We start from the raw sequence: 19,570 nt of genomic DNA on the forward strand, positions 1-19,570 counted from the left end.
GTGTGGTTGTGGCGTTGCCGCGAGGGCGCAGCACTGCGCGGTGTTTTTTGTGATCGCCCGACGCGGAGCGCTTCAGTCGCTTCGTGGACGGACAGCGAGAAAGTGCGCTTCGCGCGAGAGTTGAGTGAAAATTGCTGTGAAAAAGTGTTGAAAATCCAATATGCCAAGTGTCGTGATGGGAAAGTGCGTGGCGCGGCGTGCATGGTGAGTGGCTGTGCGGCGCGCGGGACACGAGATTGCCAGTGCGGTGCGACGGGGAGCATGGAAATCGTAGGAGTCGAGTGACATTCTCAAGAAACTTGTCTCGCCCCAACGCTTCCCACCCATCCGGAGGGCTCCAGAGCAGCACCTTCAGCCTCCACCCATTGCGCCAGCATGTCTAGCTGGGCGGCACGGATGCACCGGCACGCCGCCAACTTGGGCAGCGTGGTGACCAGCTGTGGCCACCCGGAGCCCGGACCGTATCCGCATCGCCTCGAGAAAGTCAAGTTCGGCATCCCGCTGGACGAGGTGTGCAAGAACGACATCCCGGGGCCGCTCCTCGTGCTCATTCTCAAGCTCAACAAGGAGGCGCCGCTGCGGAAGGACGTATTCCGGGCGCCCGGCCACCAGGGCGCCATCAAGAAGCTCATCCACTTCCTGCAGGCCGGCCGCCTGGTCAACGTGGACAACTACTCCGTGTACACCATCGCCAGCGTGCTGAAGAAGTTCCTGCGCAAGATTCCGGGCGGCGTGTTTGGGCGCCAGGGCGAGGCTGAGCTGTTCGCCATCGTGGATCTGGCCAGCGAAGATGAGCAGCAGGAGAGAATTCACAGGTAAATCGATCCGCTGCTGACGCACGAGCTAAACTCCTGGCGAAAGTAGGTTAATCCCGCATCAGGATGTCTCTCGGCGCCATTAGCTTCCCTGCTCTGGAGCGATAATTGAAGTCATGAAAAGTTTTTAATGAGTGCATCGATGTGCAAAAGCGCAGATATTTGGCTTTTGTGCCCCAAATTCCCACACAATTTGCATACAATGCACGCACGAACGCCCAAAACTTCCCATTGTGCTGATCCGCGTTGGTCAGTTTGATGGACTTTTGCGTATCTTGAGCTACTTCAGCTCACGCTGCTTGAGATTCTCAGCTGTGACACATGAAAAATGTAATATTCTGAAGCTTGAGGAATTTTCTCTGACAATGCTTTGGCCTTAAATGAATTTGAGAAGAACAAGAGAGAAAAAGAGAAATCAAAAACGACAGAAAATTTGTAAAAATTCAGTAATTTTCTACAAAAAGTCCAATTTTATTCTAAACCATTTGAATTCGGACAAAATAAGCTTTCAAACATTAAATTTTCCTATCAAATGAACAAAAATTAGGGTCTTTTATCGAAAAATAATTAGAATTAGACTTCTTCATTTTTCAAAAGAAGGGAAAATCATACTAATTTGGCGGCAGACGCAGCGCTGAGAAGTCTTTCAGTCTCTCTTTATGTGTCCAAAAGCGAGCAAAATGGGCTGGATAATTGTGTTGATTTGATGCTGGCGCGTTGGAAAACAAGAGCTGCGAATGTGGCGGAATGAATAGGTTGGAAAAATGTGTTGGGAAAAAGGGAAAGTTCACTGAGCCCCAGAGAGTGTGTGTGACTCCATAAAGGCCAGGGAGTGATGGCAATTTGTGGGGGAAGAAAGTGGGTCACATTTTTAGCAAATATAATCACAAAATTGGAAAGTTAACATTCTTCACTTCTGTCTTTCCTTCCGAAATTTTCAAGCACATATTGTTCTTACTTGAGAACTGTTTTGTGTGTGGTTCTCTTATCAAATGTTCACCACACACAAATTGCTGACGCTTCACAATGGGGGCGAAAGAGCGAGAGAGAGAGAGAAAGAGGGGAAAAAACTAAAAATTCTCTGAACCATAACCAGGAAATAACTTCCATTTTTGTAGTTCTTTCGGTTCTTTCTGCGTTTTTTTTTTCCTCCCTTCCCTCTTCTACATATATGTATGTCAATTCCAATAGTGCACGGGAAAGAGAGTAGAGAGAGAATAATCAGAGGAATAAAGCGAGAATTGTTCTTTTTTTCTGTGCCTCTGTGTGACAATGTGAAAGAGTTTTGTAATTTTCGACAAATCAACAAGTGTGTGAGAACCTTTTCTTTTCTGTTTTTTTTTTTGCTGTGAGTCGCGCGCATTAGAGAAAATTTAGTTGGATTTTCTGGTGAATTGACAGTGTGTCACAGTTGAGAAAGATTGGGCTCTTAAGCGTTCCTATTAACCCGTCAAAATGAATTTAAGTTTCTGGGTGAGAGAAATTCTGGTGTGAAAATGGCAATTTGGGCGCAATTTTCAGACTAAGAGAGAGAGAGAGTAATTGAGTGTAATAGGTTCAGGAAATTTCTAAATTATTCGACCCAGAAAGATAAGTTGATTTCTCAGTGAATCAATAGACGAGCATGTTGATAAGATGATTGACTCAAGTTTTCCTCCATGGCCTGAGTCACATCAGGAGAGGAAAACAGCCAATATTTCCCTCTTCGGTTCCAAAAAGAGTGTTGCATCACGAGGAATTCAATGAAGTATAATTAAGTCAAATTATGCTAATAGCATTGAAATTGAGAAGACGTTGTGGAAAAGGGCTTTTTTTCACAGCATCTTTGGCTTCTGCACTGTGTGTTGAAGAATTGTGACACTTTGTGTTGGATTGTGCGCTCAATGAATATTTTTTTTCCGCTGTAATTTCACTGCAAATTGAATTATACTGTCTTGCTCAAGAGGTCGTTTAATTAAGAAAGTATTTATCAGACACATTTTCACCATGTCTAAATTCACTCCTAAAGTGGAGTCATAACAAAGAGAGTTGCTTTTTTATCTCGCATTGCTTCGTGTGTGTTTGTCATATAATTGGGGTTTGTCATAAAAATTAAAACACCAAATGATCTCTGCATGAGTGAAAACTCTCGTTTAACTCCAGTTGTTTTTTCTTACCTCAAAAGTGTGATTCAGAAGTGTTAATTGAATTTTTTTTCAGGTGGATTTGTGCTATCTTAATTGAAGGTGGGATTTATTTAAGTAATTGAATTGACAATCGTGTCATCGTTGGATGATTAATGATTTGATTATTGCATCGATTGCATCAGAATGACTCGGAATGAGTGTGATTATGCTTTTTGCGTTCTGAAGAAGGGAGGAAAAGACAGTAATTTAGTGACTTTTCTCCTTTCTATTCTCAGTTTGAATTGTTAATGCCAAGGGGGAGATAATATGGCTCAAATCTGTACACCACTTTCTGGACACTTCCACAATTCTTCTGCAGAATCTTCAACACTTCAAAATGTATTTCAAGGCATTTTTTTAGACTTCTTCAACTGTTTCCTACACAAATTTCTGACTTATCACAAATCAGACTAAACATAATTTTCATGATTTAGAGGATTTTCTAATCACCAGAACAAAATTATCCAGAAAATGCCTCAATTTGTTGAAATAGAAGGTTTTGTAGTGCAATTATTTGATATATTTTACAAGTTCCAATTCCAAAACACTTTCGTGAAGTTTGTACACCACATTCAGTTCATAATATCTGCCCCTTGGTTAATGCAAATGTTCTTGAGAATTGAAGTTTTTCTTGTATTTTTCCTTCAACTTATTTTTCCACCTCTCGTTGATTTATCATATTGCCGCGAAAGAAGAATGGAGTATAGATCAGGGACAAGTAATTAATGTCTGCGGGCTATAAAGTCAACTTGGCATTTTCATGTGGAGTGTTTTGCAGAGTGAGAGAGAGAGAGAGAGAGAAAAGTGAGCAGTCTTTATCATGTTCAATTACCGCGATTCTGATTCTTTTTCCATTGTCCTGCTGATGATGATGAAAGAGTTGCAGTATAATAATAGATGGACTTGTTGTCTTTGTTTGCCTTTTTTTTGTTAGCGGAAATCCGCATGGAGAAGAGATATGATAAAGAAGTGTGTGATATGCAGTGAGAAATAAGGACGGGGGGAAAAGAATGAGTAATCAATCTGATATGCTGAGTATGTTTGTGGTGAGAAATGCGACTATGTGTGACCTATGAACTTGACGCTGAGACAGGGGAATATCATTCAATAAGAGCAGAGCAGAGTGAGAGAGAGTGAGAAATGAGTTGGCAGCAATTGGGTGGAGTGAATGAAATGGGGATTTAATAGAGAAAACTCTGAAGAATAATGATGGCAGTGAATCGTGAAGTTATGCCCATTGTATTGGCGCTGGGTAATGTGGGGATAATATAATAAATTGGAAGAAGGAATTTAAGTTATGATGTTTGTGTTATATTCACTACTGTACTTAATTTCACTTGCAATTTATCGGTTAATTAATGCAATAATCTACATTATTGACTACTCAAGCCCATTATAAACTATATAATTCACTCTCATTCTCGAAAAAGTGGTACGGAAAAAGGTAACACATAAAAAATGTTGAAAAGCAAGTGCAAAAGTAAATCATGTTGCTGAAGGTATTCTTTTTTATTATTATTTATTGTCTATATATATATATAAATTTCTCACAGCAACAGCAATAATAACAACAACATTGTTGCAGTTGGAGTTGAAACTCGATTTAGCTTGTTAAACCTTCCACTTGTGGAGTTGTTATTTTCCTTTCTCAAGCTGTTTCCTCAGCCAATTGCACTTTAACATTCAATATTTTTCTTGTCTATTTCTCACTATCCATTTCACAGCATGTTTTCATACATATATATATTTTGCAAAATGCCACTTTCACTAGAAGAGCGACATGCATTCACAGAGCTCTCTAAGAAATCAATAAGCACGTGCAAAATATGGAAAGGAGATGATAGAATTTGCGTACATTTATAGTTGAGTTTAATTTGTATTTCAAATGGAGTATTCTGAGGATGTCCCAGTAATTTGTGAAATTTAAAAGCTTTTGTAGAACTTTTGAATAGTTTTGCATCTAATAGATATTCTGAAGACAGAGAAAACTTGCTCTCAGTTTGAAATGTCATTTCGAAAGAATATCATTTAGAGTGTAGTTAAGACATTTTCTGAGGATGTTCTTAAGATATCACAGGACAGTCCTCTATATGTCGTATGATTATCATGTGGCATCAAATGAATGAATGCAAAATTCATTAAAATCTCTTGTTTAGATTAATTGGATTGGAAAATAAACTCTAATTTTGCAGTGATTCAAGTTCATTCTGGGACATTTCCCATGGATTTCTATCAGAAATCCAACATATTACTGAATGATTCGGATGTAATTTTTTTTACCCAGAAGAAAGTGTTTTATGGTTACATTCAGCTGCTTATGAAACTGGAAAAAACTTGGATTCATGCATTTCCCCCACCCCCCCTTTTTGAGAGTGGAAGTAATTTTGCTGGGAGGAAAAGAATTCTATTTGTATGTGCGGTTCCACTCGACTGTGCATTGTTGTTGATGTTGTGTAACAGATATTGGGTTGAATTGGGAGAAGAGGAAAAGGAATAGAAGAAGTATTGCAAAACATATGGATTGAATTTCCTTTTTGCCAACAAGTTAGAAGCATCTCTTCTTCAATGTAATTTTATTATATCGCATTGAATGTGGGTGGGCTTGCGCGACTGCGAGGGTGAAATGAGCCGTATTCCACGGTTGGATGAGTGACTTCTGTGCACAGCACACAAATTAATTGATATATGTTGCTATTTTGTCTTTCCAGACTGTTAATGTCACTGCCAGTCTATACACAGCGACTCCTTGTGCTGCTGTTTGGAACATTCCGTGTGATTGCGAGCAATGCCGAGAGGGCGGACACGGGGATGACCAGCGAGGCTCTCGGCGTGTCGGTGGCACCCAGTTTCTTCCACTCGTGCGTGAGTGATGGCAAGACGGCACGAATGGAGGATGTTCTGCGCTTTAAGGTATGCCAAACACACATTCACACACACACAGAGTCAGGGTGCTTTTTCTCTGATAACGCGCTGCTCCCTTTGCAAATATAGCCATGTAGTTCGCGGGGGCAGCGCTTCACCTCACATCTCACCACTTTTAGCCCCACACACACACATCATGTTTAGCTTAGCTGAGTGGCGGGAGTAGGAAAAACAATGCGGGGTTGATTGCGAAAAAGGACAGACGTTCAAATTTCGTGACTGGCGTGCTGTGCATGTGACGGTGAAACTATTAAATAATTGTTGATCAATCCCGATAACACTCACTTTATTAAATTAGATCGCAACTATAAATACACTATGCTTACTAAATGTCCCAAAGTGGGTCATAAATAAGGATAATTGATAAATTTTTCACTTGAAATTAAGGAAAATAAAAACATTCAATAACATTCCTCACTTATCATAATCCAATCCAGACTCTTGTCTTAACAATTATCTTATGGATTTCCTCAGTCTCTCGATGTAATTTTGACAATGTTATCAAGGTGAATTTTTGATATTTTCACTGGATTTTCTTGTTTGTTAATGGAGTTGTTTTCCAAACAGAGATTTTTGCGAGTCTTTCACAGCTTGATAAGAAAGATTTTCCTGGCATGGAAAGAACTGATTTATGTCATTTGGTAAAAGGTTGTCATTTGAGATATTACTCAGCGTTGAATCATCTCAGACAGAGTGTCTCTTATGACGTGTTTCAGTGATGCAAAATGACCTCTTATCATTTGTTGATAAGTTTATTCATTGACGATCATTGTTGAAGCATAATTTGCAGAAGAACTTCACGTATTTGTAGGCAGAGAAGAGAGGAAAAGACGCTGAGATTTCACATGGAAATTGGCTTATGTTCTCGCGATGTCTAAATCGGTGAAATTAGGAACAAGATCATCGAAGAGTGAAAGATATTTTTTGATTTTTTCACATCAGCTTCCCAATACATTCGTCTCTCGATGGACTTTTCTTTTTCCTGCACGCTGGCGTTCGTGCGTGTGTGTGTGTGTAGTATTGGGGGAGTTCATCAGTTCATTGCTCTCCTTCTTTTTCGAAAACATAATATACAGCAACTTATGTACCCCACATATTATATAAACATCTCCACGCTTATGTATTTGCAATAGAGTGAGAGAGAGAGAGAGTGAGTAGAATTGTCTGCAAAAATCATGGCAAGACGGACGCGCGAATGAGTGTGGTTTGGAAATAAAAATTGACCTTGCGCAAAATTAAATTGTAGCATTAATGATGGTAAAAAAAGGCAGTCTATTTTTGATCGCACAATCACACATGAGAGAGAGAGAGAGAGAAAGCCACCAGGAAAATCACATAAAATGCTCACAATATAATCCAATAATTATATTGGTTTTGGGTTCTGGACTGTGTATATTTAACTGTGGTGGAGTGTAATTTATTTATTACACAAACACTTAATAAATCTCAATTAGAGAAATGTGTTTTTCTCTCCTTTTTTCCCACTTTCACGCGGTTTTTCCCGAGCGCGATTCTTTCGCCATGTCTTTCTCTGGTCTTCCTCCTTTATGGGCTTTTGACTGGTGCACGCACACGTGAGGCGAAACAGAATGAGAGAGAGAGAGAGAGAGAAAGAGAGTGCAGGAGGAGGAAAATTGGGAAGAAAGGGAGTGTGAAGTGTTAAAAAATGAAAAGAATGCCAAAATATCTCTCAACTCTGCTGAGAATGAAGAGTGTGAGTTTTTTTTCTTCTTCTTTCTTCTCGCGTGTTGTGCGAAGTGACGATTAAAAGAAGTGATAAGAGATAAAAGGGGAGAGAATGTCTTGTGTAACAGTCAGAGAAGAATTACCCACAATCTCGATAAAAGGAATTGACAGAAATTTGTACTTTTCATGTTGACGATAATTCCTTATCGTGTGTGCAGAATTAATTTGTTTGCACGCTTTGCACAGTGAGAGAAAGAAAAAAAAAGAAAGAATGAGAAAAAAGAGGAAAACTGGAGGCGTATTTATTGAGTGGAATTGTTTATAAACGACATTTTAATGTGCGAGACAATATAAATCTCATTATTTCATGTTTGATGATAAGAGAGAAAGATGTACAAATTACACTTCATGTACTTTTCATCATTTAATATTTACTTGACACGCTGTGCTTCACACTGATAACGTGCGTGGCTTTTCTTCATTGCATTTCACATAATTTTTCTCTTTCTGCATACAGAAGGAGATAATATATATGTATATATATATATATCATGATAGTATGATATTAAATTTAATCTTATTAGTCTTTTTAGATTTTGGCTTTACAAAAGTCATTTGCTTTACTTTTATTTGTCTTTATCTTTTTCTTTGCCTTCCCAACATAAAGGCGGAAGTTAATGTAAGTTTAATGGCTATGAAGAAGATGGAAGGGAAGAATTTGACAGTGATGATAATAACATTTGCGTAGAAGAGTTCTTTTCAGTGTTAGAATTTAGGAGACATTATCATAGACGAAGTGTGTTTTTTTCCGTTGAATAGAATGTTTTTGTGTGTATTATTTTTGTTTTTGCTTCTAGAAGTGTTTAGAATTTCTGTGTAGATTTTAGTGATGATTTTTAGAGATGACTATATAGACAAACTTGATGCAGCGCTAAGTCGAGTGTATGTAGAAAATTTGGATGAAATGAAAAAGTGTTTTGCTAAAAGAAATCCAAAAACACTATGTTGAATTAGAGAGTAACATGAGAGACTTACATATCTATCTACCTTTTCTTTTAATTGAATGTTGATTTAATTGATTTGAGATAATGCAAAATGTGTGCGTATGTAAATTTTTTCTCTAATAACAACGTGTTTTTTTCTCTCCAACTGCCTTTGTAGGTCGCCACGAGAATCATGAAACAGATGATCGAACAATTCACAACATTCAACCTATTTGGACGTGAAAATTATGAATATTATGCAAGAGTGACGGGTAGAGTTTTACGTGTTCAGGATGAGTGGATCATTAGTTTTCGCTATCCACCCTTGCCGAGGGGTAAATTCGCTCAGCAGAATTATGCACGTGAGTATCAAATCTGCATTCATTTGCAGCACTGAAGTGATCGCCAATGGAATAAAACATCCTTTAATTCCTCAGAGCTCTTTATTCTGCTCTGCTTTCCTATGTTTTCTTGCTTTGAAAAGTGTTCTATTCCATTGGTGGTCACAGTGCGTCGAGGATAACTTGAATTCAGCAACTGTGAAGAGCACAGAGTGATTTTGTCTGTCTTTTCTTACAATTTCTCTGCGTTCGGCGCGGAATTGCACAATTTATTTATTTAATTGCAAAATGTTAATTATCTTCAGAGTTTTGAGATTGCACTTCACGCATTGTGTGGCAAATTCTGCGAAGAAAAGGTGTGGAAACAATGCGGAAAGACAGTGATGATGAGGATTGTGATTAAATTTTTACTATATTCAAACCTATAATCATCAGCGGTAACTTGAAGGAAAGCACACTGTTTGATGGTGTATTTTGAAAAGTGTTTCCTAATTTTTAGTCATGTTTTTCCTTTTAATTTCTATTTCCTTTTAATTGAGGAAAGGCAGCAAAGTGTGATCGCGATAAATGAAAGGAAAACTAAGTTTTTTTTAATAGTACAAGAAATTATGACTTAATAATAAGAAATAAGAGTGTAAAATGGCAAAATGCACGTGAGTTTTCATCATTTATCATCCACTGTTTCGCACAAATTTATATTTTATATAAATGTTGGATGGAAGCCAAGAAAGGCAGACACAGCGTGTTCTTTTCTCCCCTGTCTTTCGCAACAGCGAGTGAGAATCTTTTTGTGTAATTACAGTTCAATTGTCACTGGAGACGGAGAAGACGTGGCTTCAGTGCGAATGTGAGCGCTGGGGATTGAGTAAGTTTGACTTTCATTGAGATTATTAATTATATTTTGGTATTATCTCTACATTCTCTAAAATCCATTGACGTAGAATGTTTGGCCTCTGTCATGGACATTCTCAATGTTGTTGTTCTTCTCTGTGTTGTGTTGTTCCAGTTCAAGAGGAGTCTCACTCGACGCCGGCACTCCTGACGGCCGGCGGTGGCAATGTTGGCAACAGCGCAATGTCGCTGGGCATAATTCCGGAGCACTCGCTGCTCGAGTCGTGTGCCAGGCTGTCGGTGAGCCTGGAGGGGCCCAGCATTTTTGCCGGCGGCGCCACGAATCAGTCTAGCTGCTCGTCCTCGCTGTCCGGACACTCGTCGCAGTCCGAGTCGCATCACATGACAATGGAGGAATTGAGGGCGGTGAATCGCTATGCCGAAAGTACAAAGAGTCTCTCATATTTGCCACAGGTAATTCTGCCCGCCGTCAGCATTGCACTCCGGACGGGCTTTTATGCAAGACAAGTGCGAAATTTAACAATTTAACATCCCCACAATTGCCACTCTATTAAATTTATTATTACAATATCATTAAAAACTTTAATTGCCTCCCTGAGTTTGTTTTCCATTTTATATATATATATAATTTTATTTCGAATGTGTGCGCGTGTGTGGAATATATTTTATAATTCTCGCGAGGTTGGTTTCATTTTTCACTAACAAATAACACACTTGTTTGATTGATGATTTCTTATTTTGGCACTTTCTTTATTTCATCTTATTTTTAGCATATTTTTTGGGGGTCGGGGAAAGGAAAGACTTGTATAAATTTCTTTTTACCAATGTTTTTACATGATTTTACTTTCATAGGTGGTGGTTTTTCTTATGATTTCTCATCATAAAATACTTCTTTTCATGCTTTCTTTGCTCTATTTATTTATTTATTTTTTTGTCATTTCTTAAGGACACAAAAGAGAAAATGTGTGGTTGTGAACTTTATTGATCTCACTCTTTCTTCTCTCTCCCTCTTTTTCTCTCTCTCTCTTGTGGTTCGATGTGCTAAGAAACAGAACACGATTGATTTTTTATTTTTCCTTTGTTTTTGTGATACAAAACTTCATATATATATATGTGAAACCCCACTTTCAAAAGGTCCATGAACGACAGACGGCGCGCATGAGGACACGCTCCGAGTGGTTTTTGGGGGCTCGCGGTGGTTCGTTGGAACTCCATCCGGACGTGCGACAGTCCACGAGTCCAGGATGCAATCAGTCGTCGACACTGCCGCCAACAATCGGTACAATCTACGCTCAAGACTCACTTGCTACTCCTTTGCTAGTTGTCGCTAAGTCACCACTCACTGTCACATGTAACAATGATAACCATTCGCGGATGGCGCGCCAGGACTCACCCGACAGGGTGTACGTGGCTCCGGGGCGGAGGCGCACACGCCATCCGCCGCATCAGCGTCACCCATCATCCAGACACACTTCACAGAATGTTGCACGCCAGAATAGCGCCCTCATGATTTTCTTCACCGTCCTCGATTTTATATTTTAACCAATTCACACACGCTCATCCATTCATTCCCTCTGGCCTAACAGTAATACATATATATGTATGTGATTAAGTTTCCCTCCTCATGTTTTGGATGTTGTGTGTTGGCTCGATAATTTATTTGTCATTTTATACTTAACCTTCTTGTGGAAGGCGTTTCGTCACATTTCTTTTTGGGGGGATGAAGTTGCAAGTGAAAGAATGCGAAGGACAAAGTGGTGAGCAAACTTGGAAATATTGTCTGTCGGCAGACGTGAAAAGACGCTATTTGCATGAAAATTCTTGAATTTTATTGCAGAATAAGAGTGTAGTTTTGAAATCAACAGCAATTTCGGCTGTTGATGGTTGAAAAATTTGATTCAACAAGAAGATTCTTTGAGTCTTCTTGACTTGATTGAAATGCTTTCTTAGTGTTAAGAGGGATTAAGAGTGTTTCATAATCATATATTTGAGTATTTGACTCAGAAATAAAACAATTAGAACATTCTGATTTTATAGTAATTTATTCAACATAATTTTATTTGTTATTATTTAAATAGAATTGATATCAATTTTCAAGATTCTCAGAATTGAGATGATCAGAAAACTTCCTCATTCTTTCACATGTTCGACTTGTTATTTTAATAGGACGAAAGTTGGGTGTTATAATTTAATTTTACTAATAAGTTACACTTATAATCTCGCATTTAATTTTAATAAAATATTCACGAGTGATTTTATTCTGTGTGTTTGTGTGCAATTTCGCTAAGCATGTCGCGAGAATCCCATTCATTCAATGTTATAAACACTGTCAAGTACACAAAAAAGAAAAGAAGAAGAAATATCATTGCTTTTTTCCGTGCTAAATGAAATGCTATTTGTGGCGTGAAGAGTATTAAAAAAAATAACAGAAAATTAGAAAGTACAAAAATGGAGGAAATTTGGTAAATATTATATCGAGCAATTTGGCATACGTAATTTTCTTTTTTCTTTTCCAACAAAACACAGTTTACGCGCAGACCTCTTTTTATTTTTCCTCATGTTAATAACTCTGCTTCACACTTGAGTGTCACTTGTAAATAAGCATTCAATCGCTCAGGTTGTGTTGTGTACTCAATATACAGGTTTGCCAGGAATGGACACAGTATCTCTCTCTCTACAATTGGATATCTATCGATTAGCCGATTGCATATTTTTCTCTCTCTCTCTCTCAATAGTTCGCATTGTTTATCGCTATTGCGTCTTCTCAATTGTACTTTTGCCAATGTAATTTTATAACTTCTTTTCTCGATGTCTCAGTTTTCTTCTCCAAATGGAATTGATTTCCGTTTTAATTGCGCGCCTCGTGCTGTGATTGAGAAGGAAATTTGATCCATTGACCCAAATTGTGAGGCATGGCGAGTAGAATGTTGCTATAAAACTCTTTTTGCGTAATCTAAGAGATTACTAAGAGTTAGTGTATTGTCTGAAATTCAATGTTTCCGGCATTACTCGATGGGCTTTTTTTTCGCGCGCGCAATTTTGTGCACTTGAACAACACAAATTCTTTGGGTCACGTTTGGATTAGAAAGAGGGAGTGAGAGAGGGAGAAAAAGAGGAGAAAAATGGCAATATTTACTTATGCAGAGCTTTGCGCGGCATTCCTGTACATGATAAATATTATCACGTTCAGGTTGATTGTTTAGTCTCTCTGTGAATGCAAATGCTGTCTTCAACAGTCATCATCACGCGCTTCTCTGGAAATCAATTGACGACTCTTGCGATATCGCAAAAGACACACATTTGGAAGTGTGTGGAAAGGAAGAGAAACAGACTTTTATCGCGCGACAGCGCAATTAAGTGAATTTTCCCTCCATCGGCTAATCGACAATCAATTGTGTCCATTCTTATCACCCAGCGAATGTGAGAGAGAGAGAGATAACTGTGCAAATAACCCCAAGCGGGGGCCATTATCAGTGCCACAGAGGTGTCAATGTTCTTCTTTTTCTCCGGCCGTTCCGGCGGCAGCTGGCAACATCGGCCTGAGCGCCTCCGCTGAGTCCGTGCACCAGCTGAAGCGCGCCAGCAGCCGGCGTTCGCGCCACCATCCGCACCGCTCGTCGTCGCGGCGCAACAAGGAGAACGGCTCGCGGCCGGGCAGCTTCCGCAGCGCGGCCGGCAGTGGGCTGCAGGCCAGCAACAGCCATCACAACAGCAACGAGGGCGGCGCGGCGGGCGGACGCAGGCGGCCCAAGGGTGTGACCTTCGACGCCAGCATGTCGTCGCCGGGGAAGTGGTGCGACTTCCCCGGCGAGGACGCGGACGTGTCGATGATCACTGACGCGCAGGAGGACTGCCTGATGGACACCACGCCGCCGCCCCAGGACGCCATCATCCACCACTACAAGCCGCCGCGCGTATGATCGTCCGTGGAGGCGCAATGCACCAAAGACAACTCCTTCGCCGGCGCCCCCGACGATCCCCAGGCGAGCGACCGCGCAAATCTCAAGCTTCAGGCCCCACCGAATGTGGATGGACACTTAGATGTTTGACTTTAGCTGTATTATTCGTGTTTAAGATCAGTTGGGCGACCGCAAAACCACTCGAGAGCAGATGGGAAGACACATTCCTCAAAGGGCATTTAAGTAAGGTTTTTTTTTTTGTTTTTTTGCAATCAATAGAACATTCGTCGGCTGCATCGCCTGTTATTGCATCGAAGTGTGTCTCTTCAGATTGAATTATCGAGCTTTGAATGTAGTTAATTTTGTTAAAATACACATACAATAAGTAAGAATTGGCTCTGCTGAATCTAATCGAAGTCAGAGTCACTTAATGATCACTTTTCAGATACAACAACTGACGATGCAGCCAACGAAGCGCTAAAAAATCAGTATCAACATCGGAAAACGAAAGAAAACACCGTCCACAGAACACTGAAACGTAATAATTTACGTGAAAAATACAAACCGACGCATTATTTTACAACGAACAAACATTTTTCCTTTTCTTTTTAAAACTCAATAACACGAAATACGAGTTCTTCTTTCGGTTTTTTTTTGTGGGGGGGAGTGAAAAGAGAGAAAACAAAATTGACGAGCTGAACATGATTCAAACAAAAGTTTTTAGCGGGAAAAGAAGAAGAAAAAATTGATATTTGATGTGCTAAATTAAAAAAAAAGCGTTTCTTAGGTAGAGAAAAAGAAGAAATTAATAAAAATCCTATTTAAAATTTATATAGAAAAACAAAATATCATGACAAAGAAATTTCTATCGAGAAAACTTCTCACATTTTACGAAATAATACGCTTTTATTGTTTTTTTATTGGATCGATCTAGCAAAGAAATGAGTATATATTTAATATTTAGAGAGACACAAGAGGAGAATCTTTTAAATGTGAGTTGAGAAAATCATGAAGGTTGAATTTCAGAAGTGCGAAGAATGAGATGAACTTTAACATGGGAACCAATAAGTCTATATTTAAAAAAAAAAAAGAAATAACATTGCATAAATAAAGTTATGGATTACAAAGTGGAGGAGAAGATTCATTTAGGGAAGTAAGGGCTTTTTAAAAAGTGCACCACATTTTTTTATTGTAATTGTTGAATAGGGTAAATAAAAAGGAAAGAAAATCTTGCCAAAATGGAAACCAATATTTCACAACATGAATTTCGTCTTTTACTCTCATTTTTTTTGGGGCCTTCGAGAGGCGAAAAATTGCAAAAATTGTTTCAAAAAAGGAAGAAAAGCGACGAGGCAAGCTTAAGATGATGAAAATGCGGAGGAAAAAAAAACTAAAACAGACTGATTAAAGACTATTTTTGTGGAAATAGTTAAAAAAAAAAAGGAGAATTAAAAAAAAAAACACGAGAAATATTGATAAGGCGAAGGAGATTTAAAATGCCAACTAAACCCAATATTGCAACATTGAAGAAAACACTGGGAAATTCTGTTCTTGTTTTATGTTTTTAGTTAAGAAATTTGCTAATGGCGATGAAATTCTATCCAGTATTATTATTGAACTTTTAACCAAGGAGAAGAGATCTTTTGCTGCACCCTCGTTCCTCATTCTCTTGTATTTATTCTCGGCGCAGTTTCACAAAACAAATATGATAAAGAAAATAACAAACAAATAAAAGAGGGACGAAAAAGGGGAAATTTGCAAAGAATAAATTCGACAAATTTTATAGCATGTAAAGAGAAGGAATGAAGGAAAAAAAACACACTATTAGGATATAATGAAATATTAGTTGAGGCAGATAAAAGGGTGGAAACGAAATATGTGTTCGAAAAAACAAAGATATGAGAAAAAAGAGGTGAAAATCTTATAAATTATACACCAAGATTAAACTGCAAGGAAGAATTCTAGATGATATCAATTACAAAGCATAATGAAATATTACTATTGAATAAACTGATAAACGTCTAAGTAAAAGAAAATTATGTTTTCTTCTTCCTTCACTAATTTCTGGCTCATTTATTCATCTACTTTAAATAGCATTGCGCCTCACATGATTTATTTCTTTAAGTATTGCAACTTCACAGGAAACTCATTCTAAGAAAGCTGATTCATCTGCTGTGGCTTCTTGCGCAAGTAGGGAATCTCAATTTTGTGGCGATTCCTCATGTGCACTCTGTGATCCTTGATGCTCCACGAGCACTTTCCGCAGCGTTCGCACTTCAGCGGCGGCTCGTTCTTCGAGTGCACCTTGTCCACGTGAATCTGCCAAAGAACAGACGCGCGCGCATTAACATCAGCATTACCACAAAAGCCGCTGAAGCTCACCTTCAATTGCGACTTGTCCTTGTAGTCCGCACTGCACAGCGGACACTGATGCCTCTTCCCATTGTGCCTGTCCATGTGGCGACGCAGGAACTTCTCATTGGGATACGATCGACCGCAGCCGGACACGAGACACTTGAACTCCTGCTCGGGGCGCTCGTGGATCTTCTTCATGTGCAGCCTGAGCGTGCGCTCGCCGGCCATCTTGCGGCCGCAGATCTCGCACATTGGCCAATTCTTCTTCACCACAACGCCCTTGTGCTTCAGCATGTGCGTCTTGTAGCCACAATTCCAGATGAAGCCCTTGCCACAGATCTCACACTTGAGCGGCCGCTCGCCGCTGTGCGTCATCATGTGCTGCGATCAAAGAGAGAAAAGATCGTCAATTATTCTCATTGTAGAGAATAAAATAAACACTATTTTCTTATCACATTTGAAAGTCAAATTATGATTTGCTTTAGTTTGTCAAAATTAAGTGAAAATTAATTTTAAGCCAATTCTTCTGCTCTTTATCGACAAATCTTCTACTTTTGCATATTTTAACACTTGATTTTATTGTGTAAAAGTTACGCACAGAGTGAAAAACTGCAACACAAAATCCCAGAAGTCATTTCAGGTGGTAATTACCAAAACTCCCGATAAATTGAGTCAATTTCTGCGCTTAAATTCTTTTTCAGACGATTTTTTATCACGTTTTCTTCCATATTTTCTATAAAGAATGTGAATAAACTTATTTTTTAGATAAGAATTTTATGATTTTTCAAAATGCACGACTTTTCAAGTCATTCTTTCTTCAAATATGTGCTTTTTTTGCAATTAGTTTAATCACGGAATTCGTCTAGATCAGTCTTAAAATTAAGAGACAATGAAGTTCTGTGGTTTTTTGGCAGTGATTTTGGTCACTGTGGCATTTCCTGTGCTTTCAATGGTAAAAATATATCTCTCCTGTGGAATTTGTGATCCTTATGATACCCTTTTGCTCTCTGCAGGACTATTTTCCTGACTATAATGACTTTCCCATGATTGAGAGCAGAATTATTAATGGTTTAAATGCGACTGAAGGTCAATTCTGCTACTATGTCGAAGTGATTCAACTTCTACAGAATGCGAATCGGCAATACTGCGGCGGAAGCCTGATCAGGGCAGATTTTGTGCTCACCGCCGCACACTGTTGCTACCCTCCCTCGAATGCCACGCAGATCTTCAGTTATCGCGTCAATGCTGGATCAATAATAACACGACAGGCGCAGCAGAGCAGAACTGTTGAGGAGTCTCAAGTGACTGTTCATCCAGAGTTCAGTAGAACCACTCTGAACAATGACATTGCTCTCATCAAAGTCCCAGTCTTCACTTTCAACCGCCTCGTTTGCCAGATCAATCTCGTGCCGTCTTCGTGGCGCTATGAATCCTACGTGGGCAGAAATATCACAGCCTTGGGTCTCGGATACATCTCAAATGCTGGAGAAGAAGCCGATAACTTACGCTGGACAGACGAACTAACGATAATCCCAATGAACAATTGCACGCCTTTCTACACCGTAACATTGCCTTCCAACATATTCTGTGCTGTGGATCTGGGCGACGTCCCGGATAGCGCCACCTGCTCAGGTGATTCCGGAGGGCCGGTGATTGTATATGCCAATGACAATCTCAATCGGCCGATCCAAATTGGACTGGTGAGCTTCGGTCGGAGTGACGGATGCGACACTGGACCTCAAGGATTCGTTGACATCGCCAAATACCGTGCTTGGATATCAGAAACAACGATTCCGATCGGGGATATTGTCAATACGCTGCTTGACTCTGTAGATAATCTGCTTGGAGGACTTCTTTAAAATTCCCAGGCATTTGCCTCCATCTAATAAAGACCTTTGCTGAGCATGAAAGTAAATCTTCCAGTTCTTGCGCATCTTTTATCGATGATTCTTCATTTGTTCTAGTGAATCTACAGGCGAACTGGCATTAGAATTTAGTATCCTTGCCCAAATAAAGGCTTTACACACACTAGAAAACTGACAGAAATGCAAAATTTCTGCAAAAATTGAAATAATGGTGGAAGATTGTGAACAAATCTATTGCAACTGTGTAAGGAAAGTAAGTTTAACTCAAAATAAGGGAAAAGGGAAGAAACAGGAGATAAATTAAACGCTCTAGAATCTAGAGGATGAAGAATTTCCATTATTTAAGGATTCATCTTAACGTTTTGATTCCGAAAGAATACTAAAAACTCTTAAAAATCGACTTAGCTGAGTGAATTTCTCCAAAATCTCACGTCTAAGCGCATTGATTCGAGATCCTGGATAGATAAAATAATCCTGATCCTTCAGCGAGACTAAATGGACTCAATCGAGGCTCATTTCTGAGCATTTGCTGAGACTCTTGCAAAGGATTCGGCCTTACCTTGTCATAGGTGGATGTGGAGCACATCTTGCCGCACTCCTCGCACTGCTTGAACTCCTTGGGGCGCTTCTTGCCGCTCTCGGCCAGCGGCACTCCGCCGTCGTGGCTCTTCATGTGCGCCAGCAGCTTCTGCTTCTTGCGGAACTCCTTGGAGCAGAACTCGCAGGTGTACTTGTCGCCCGTGTCGTGGGAATTGGCGATGTGCCTCCGCAGATTGCTGAGGTACAGGAATGACTTCATGCAGATGTCGCACTTGAACTTGAGGTTCTCCTTCTTCTTGTCCGCGTGCGTCTCTTTGTGCCGTTGATACGATGATAGCCACTTGAAGGACTCGTCGCAGCCGCCGTACTGGCACTTGTAGCGCTTTGTGTCCATATGGCAGGTCTGGTGCTGATCCAGGCGTGAGAAGTTGGCGAAGAACTTGCCGCAGAACTCACAGATGAGCTTCTTGGCTGTGTGTCGGCGCTTCTTCTCGTGACTCCGCATGTGCTTTATCAGCTCCCGCCTCAGACACTTGTGGTCGCAGATCACGCATGCCACGAACAGACTCTGGGTGACTACGGGCTCCTCAGTTGCGGGTTTGCTCTCGTCGTCCTCCAGCTTCGTCTCGACGTTGCCCAAGAACTCCGCCATCGGCTCATCGTCTACAACTTCGCACAACTCCTTCGGTGAGGCGACTGGGGAGTCATCGGCGTCATGGGGCAGCGCCGGGAAGTCATCAAAGTACTCCTCCTCCGCCTCAGACTTCACATTAATGCCATCCTGTTTGTCCTCCGGAATGTCAGGCGCTTCCAGCTCTGTCTTCACGCACACCAGCTCAATCTCCAAGGGAGAACTCTCGAACTTGGTTCTCTCCCCAGAATACACGCTGGGACACTTCAGGACACTCCCAGTCTCCTCGAATAGCCTGATAACCTCCACGAGAACGGCTTTGGAGAAATTCGGGCTGTCGCTGCAGCCCCCATAGTAGTCCTCGTAGTTATTCTTCACGCACGCATAGTCACCCAACTCCTGATAGAACTGTTTCACCAGGAAAATCCTGTGCTTCAGGCTGTACAGGTCCAGAGAAGTCCTCATCTTTTCCTGCCTGCCAGAAACATAAACAAAAACACTTCAAGGCTGTCAATG

General features: G+C 40.2%; 3 protein-coding genes across 4 annotated transcripts; 2 read left to right on the plus strand and 1 right to left on the minus strand.

The window, feature by feature from the left end:
• The first annotated feature begins 87 nt into the window (after positions 1-87).
• Positions 88-14,326, plus strand: LOC132266119 (uncharacterized). Of its 2 annotated transcripts, XM_059766961.1 has the most exons (8): positions 88-815; positions 5,689-5,890; positions 8,256-8,267; positions 8,750-8,933; positions 9,715-9,777; positions 9,919-10,217; positions 10,899-11,043; positions 13,290-14,326. In XM_059766961.1, exons 1-8 carry the CDS (start codon positions 376-378, stop codon positions 13,682-13,684), a joined length of 1,740 nt encoding a protein of 579 aa, XP_059622944.1. In that variant the 5' UTR covers positions 88-375; the 3' UTR covers positions 13,685-14,326. The 2 variants fall into 2 exon arrangements, with proteins under 2 accessions (XP_059622944.1, XP_059622945.1); XM_059766962.1 differs by lacking the exon at positions 8,256-8,267.
• Positions 14,327-15,799: 1,473 nt separating this feature from the next.
• LOC132266121 (zinc finger protein 595-like) lies at positions 15,800-19,567 on the minus strand. Its single transcript, XM_059766968.1, has 3 exons — positions 18,443-19,567; positions 16,046-16,399; positions 15,800-15,982 (listed from the first exon to the last, which is right to left on the minus strand). The coding sequence occupies exons 1-3, from the start codon at positions 19,517-19,519 to the stop codon at positions 15,815-15,817; spliced, it is 1,599 nt and encodes a 532-aa protein (XP_059622951.1). The 5' UTR covers positions 19,520-19,567; the 3' UTR covers positions 15,800-15,814.
• Positions 16,416-18,157, plus strand: LOC132266123 (serine protease 3-like). The gene has a single exon (XM_059766970.1). The coding sequence runs from the start codon at positions 17,008-17,010 to the stop codon at positions 17,875-17,877; it is 870 nt and encodes a 289-aa protein (XP_059622953.1). The 5' UTR covers positions 16,416-17,007; the 3' UTR covers positions 17,878-18,157.
• Positions 19,568-19,570: the final 3 nt, after the last annotated feature.

This window comes from Phlebotomus argentipes, unplaced genomic scaffold, assembly GCF_947086385.1.
Source record: "Phlebotomus argentipes unplaced genomic scaffold, Phlebotomus argentipes genome assembly contig_5, whole genome shotgun sequence".
Classification (NCBI taxonomy): Eukaryota; Metazoa; Arthropoda; class Insecta; order Diptera; family Psychodidae; genus Phlebotomus; species Phlebotomus argentipes.

What these genes read in the sequence shown, in the direction of transcription:
- LOC132266123 (XM_059766970.1), top strand. Translation starts at nt 17,008, where the DNA reads ATGATACCCTTTTGCTCTCTGCAGGACTATTTTCCTGACTATAATGAC.
- LOC132266119 (XM_059766961.1), top strand. Translation starts at nt 376, where the DNA reads ATGTCTAGCTGGGCGGCACGGATGCACCGGCACGCCGCCAACTTGGGC. An exon ending in CAGCAGGAGAGAATTCACAG is followed by an intron (nt 816 to 5,688) that starts GTAAATCGATCC and finishes TTGTCTTTCCAG; the next exon opens with ACTGTTAATGTCACTGCCAG. An exon ending in GTCTCTCATATTTGCCACAG is followed by an intron (nt 10,218 to 10,898) that starts GTAATTCTGCCC and finishes CACTTTCAAAAG; the next exon opens with GTCCATGAACGACAGACGGC.
- LOC132266121 (XM_059766968.1), bottom strand. Translation starts at nt 19,519, where the DNA reads ATGAGGACTTCTCTGGACCTGTACAGCCTGAAGCACAGGATTTTCCTG. An exon ending in CCACATCCACCTATGACAAG is followed by an intron (nt 16,400 to 18,442) that starts GTAAGGCCGAAT and finishes CTTTGATCGCAG; the next exon opens with CACATGATGACGCACAGCGG. An exon ending in AGGACAAGTCGCAATTGAAG is followed by an intron (nt 15,983 to 16,045) that starts GTGAGCTTCAGC and finishes GTTCTTTGGCAG; the next exon opens with ATTCACGTGGACAAGGTGCA.